This window comes from Eurypyga helias, unplaced genomic scaffold, assembly GCF_000690775.1.
Source record: "Eurypyga helias isolate BGI_N326 unplaced genomic scaffold, ASM69077v1 scaffold3902, whole genome shotgun sequence".
Taxonomy (NCBI): Eukaryota; Metazoa; Chordata; class Aves; order Eurypygiformes; family Eurypygidae; genus Eurypyga; species Eurypyga helias.
The window spans coordinates 54,109-57,331 of record NW_010236423.1 but is presented as its reverse complement, the minus strand read 5'-3'; the positions used below and the strand labels follow the sequence as shown (position 1 = coordinate 57,331).

The following is a 3,223-nucleotide window of genomic DNA, read 5'->3' as shown; positions in this document are numbered from 1 at the left end:
AGCCCCTCGGGGTTCAAAAGCCACGGCCTCCAGCCCTGCCCTTGTGAACAGCCCCCCACCAGCCCCTGCAGCCCCAACCCAGGCCCAAGCGGGATCTCCTGGTGAAGACGGCGATGAATTGCCACCAACGCAGGAGTTGGAGCGCCGGGAGTCACAGCACAGAGCCAGCTGCTCTGTATCAGGTATATGATATGCTTGCTGTGCCCCCCCGGGACACACGGCCCTAACCCCCACAGCAGGCCCCTGCTCCCCTGGGGATCGCTGTGGACTGGGGATGGGGGCACGCCTGAAGGCACAGCCAGCAGTCTGGGGCGGTGGAGGGACTGAATGTCTAAGGACCTGGATTTTAGCACCTTAAAAATCTGTTTTGCAGCCCAAAACAAGTGAAGCAGGCAGGCCGGCCACAGCCCAGCTCAGCAGTATTTGGGGAGCCAGCTTAGATGTCACCAGGTTGGTGGGGAACCCTGGTTCCCTTTGGCTATGTTTGGAAAAGGTGCGTGTTCTGCCCAGCTCCTCACAGCCCTGCGCAGCTCAGCCCCTCCCCTGGCAGAGGGCAGCCGTTCCGGCCCCCAGCCAGCATTCCCGGAGGTAGAATCCCCTTCTGCAACCATTAAGGCCCTTTATCTGCCCATCCCAGCAAGGCACGGGGGTGCTGCTTCTGGAAACGGCTCAGGCCTAGTCATGCTCTGCCCTGCTGGAAGGGAACTTGTGTCCAGCATCGCTGCTCCTGCCTGGGGGAAGGGGGGCTGCCAGCCCCCTTCTGGCCCGGGCCGGGCTGCACTGGGGGGGCTGGAGGCCACCGGCCCCAGAGCTCCCGCAGCCTCACCCCTCCCCAGCAGCCATTCTCCCTGCCCCGGCCTGCCCCTCCGCCCAGGTAGCCGTGCCTCCAGCAGCAGCTCTGCCTCGGCTACCGCAGCCGGCTCAGTGCAGGAAGGACGCTGTTGGGGGAGCAGCACACACACTAGGAGCTCGTTTCTTTCTTTCGGGTTTTTTTGGTTGACTGGCCTCTTTCCCCAGCATGCCTGTGCCCTCCCACTCCCCTTCCCTTCAGTCTCTGCTCCCAGAGTTACAAGCAAGAATCCCAGTGCAGCTGCAGATCGTGTCCATCAAGGAAGTCTGTGGAAAAGAGGCTGGGGGCTGCAGTGCTGAGGGGAGGCAGGGCACGGGGCCCCCGGGCAGCTCCAGCCAGTCCATGCTGTCCAAGTTAGCCTCAGCCAGATCCAGGGCTATGCCCCCGGAGGGCTCGTGAGCAAAGTGCAATTCCGAGGTGTCCATAGGTGAAGGCGGGTGGTCCAGGATGGCTGAGCTGCTCAGCATCTCACTGTGGAGGTCATCGATCAGGGACAGGGGCTCCGGCCCATCGTGGCCTGCCGTCAGCAGCGGGAGGCCGGTGCTGCTCTCCAGGAAGTCCTCCAGCCGGCCCACGGGCACGGGCTGCCCCAGGGAGACCGGCACCGCCAGCTCTGAGGAATGGTGGCTGCTGGGTGGTGGGGAGCAGGCTGGGGCCACGGGCGGTTCTTTCCCGGCAGGAGACGACTGCTCCTTGAAGTCAGCAGAAATCTCTGTTTGGGGAACAAACGGGCAGGCCGGGATGAGCAACACCGAAGGGGCCTTCCCGCCCTCCAGGGACCCCCCCGCCTGAGCCACCGACCACCAACTGGGACGAGGAAATTCATCCTGTGCCCACGCTGGGCTTGCTATGGGGAGTTTTCCGCCCATCTCTGGGGAATTCAAGCTCTGCCCGGCATCGCAGAGGAGGTGTGCCCAGACCCAGCGCAGCAGAGCCGCCCAGCAGCTCCACCGTCCTAATGCCCGACCGGCATCTCCCTTGGGGCCTCCACAGCAGCTGCCGAGGCTAAAGGCGCTGGCAGGGATGCGGAAGCAAAGACCTGGGCCGTGACAGACTCTCCCCTCAGTGCTCCACAATCCCCAGGCTCAAGCCCAGCGACTGGGAGACGCCGGCGTCGTCTCCTTACCTCCGCTTTCGATGAGGATGTCAAACAGGTCATCCATCTGCTGGCTGGCACAGCCATTCTCCTGGGGAGAGCGAGCGCAGGATTAGCTTCCTAGTTACCAGGGGAGCTTCCACCCCCAGCAGCGCCCCGGCTGCTGGCTCTCCCTCGCCCCAGCCCGGAGCGTTGTCTAGCAAGAGGATCGCACAGAGGCACGGCAGCTCCGTAACCCCCGGGATGGGAAGGAACAGCCAGGAGCTGCTGTACCAACGACCACCAGGCAGGGAGTGCCTTGGGATCGCTACCTGTGGCTTAGGGTCTGCCCCAAACCTTCTCCAGAAGGTTCTCTGGCCCGGATCAGGACCCTAAGCAGCTCTACAATGGCAACTTGTCACCCGCTCTTTTTTCCAGGCGTAGAGCCGCTCTCACCTGGGCTTTTGGCTGCTGCTTCACAGCCTCTTCGTAGCCTGGTGGCTCTTTCATTGGGACCGAGGGAACAGGGAGAGGAGGCGGCGGCGTTCCAAAAAGCGACGTGTGCTGCGGCTGCTCCAGGTCCATGTGGGCCGGGGAAGGGGCAGCAGGAGAGCCGGGCTGCGAGGAGGGCTGTTCAGAAGGAAGGCAGGAGGCGATCAGGGCAAAGCCCACGGCCACTCTGAGACCCCACCACCCCCCTCTCTGCACTGCTCTGCCCCCGGTCGCTCCGTGTGCTCCGTGTACCACCCCTGGCTGCAGGCGAGGAAGGCAGACCTCCCCTCCCACACACAGCTGGAAACCTGCTGATCTGTCTACGGCTCAAGCAACCCCAGCACAGAGCGCCACGGCTGCTCCTGCACGGGGAGCGCCTCATCTCGCCGAGCGGGGATTCCTCGCTTGGGAGAGGGGGCACTTCCCTCCCGCTGTTCAGCCTGCTCTGCGCAGCGTAGCTGGGATCTACCTTCTCCCCACCTCCCTCGGCCCTGCCTGCTTGGGGGATGCACTCCAGCTTCACCAGCAGCGCGTTCCACAGCCGGATGGTGGGCGGAGAGCACCGGAGCGCTCCAAAGGAAACCCCGAGCCCCGAGCGTGGTGTCGGGGGAAGCGGCGCTGTGACTCAGCTTTACCGGATGAATCGGCACACAACTGCCTGCGAGGAACGCTAACACGCGGAGCGGGTCTGGGCTTCCGCAGCAGCTAGGCGTGACCCTGGAGCGGTGATCCCCGGGCAGCAGCTAAATGCCATTCCCAACATCTGTACGTGTCGCTGCTGTTTTCCCTGGGAAGTCTGTTCTGTG

The 3,223-nt window shown here is 64.0% G+C and overlaps 1 protein-coding gene across 1 annotated transcript in view; it reads right to left on the bottom strand.

Moving 5' to 3' along the window:
• Nucleotides 1–972: 972 nt before the first annotated feature.
• LOC104506188 (MKL/myocardin-like protein 1) overlaps nucleotides 973–3,223 on the bottom strand; it is a 45,180-nt gene continuing 42,929 nt past the window's right edge. Inside the window, 4 exon segments of the mRNA XM_010147058.1 lie at nucleotides 973–1,161; nucleotides 1,164–1,562; nucleotides 1,977–2,037; nucleotides 2,382–2,555. Coding sequence (XP_010145360.1) covers nucleotides 1,067–1,161; nucleotides 1,164–1,562; nucleotides 1,977–2,037; nucleotides 2,382–2,555 — 729 coding nt within the window. The 3' untranslated portion in view covers nucleotides 973–1,066.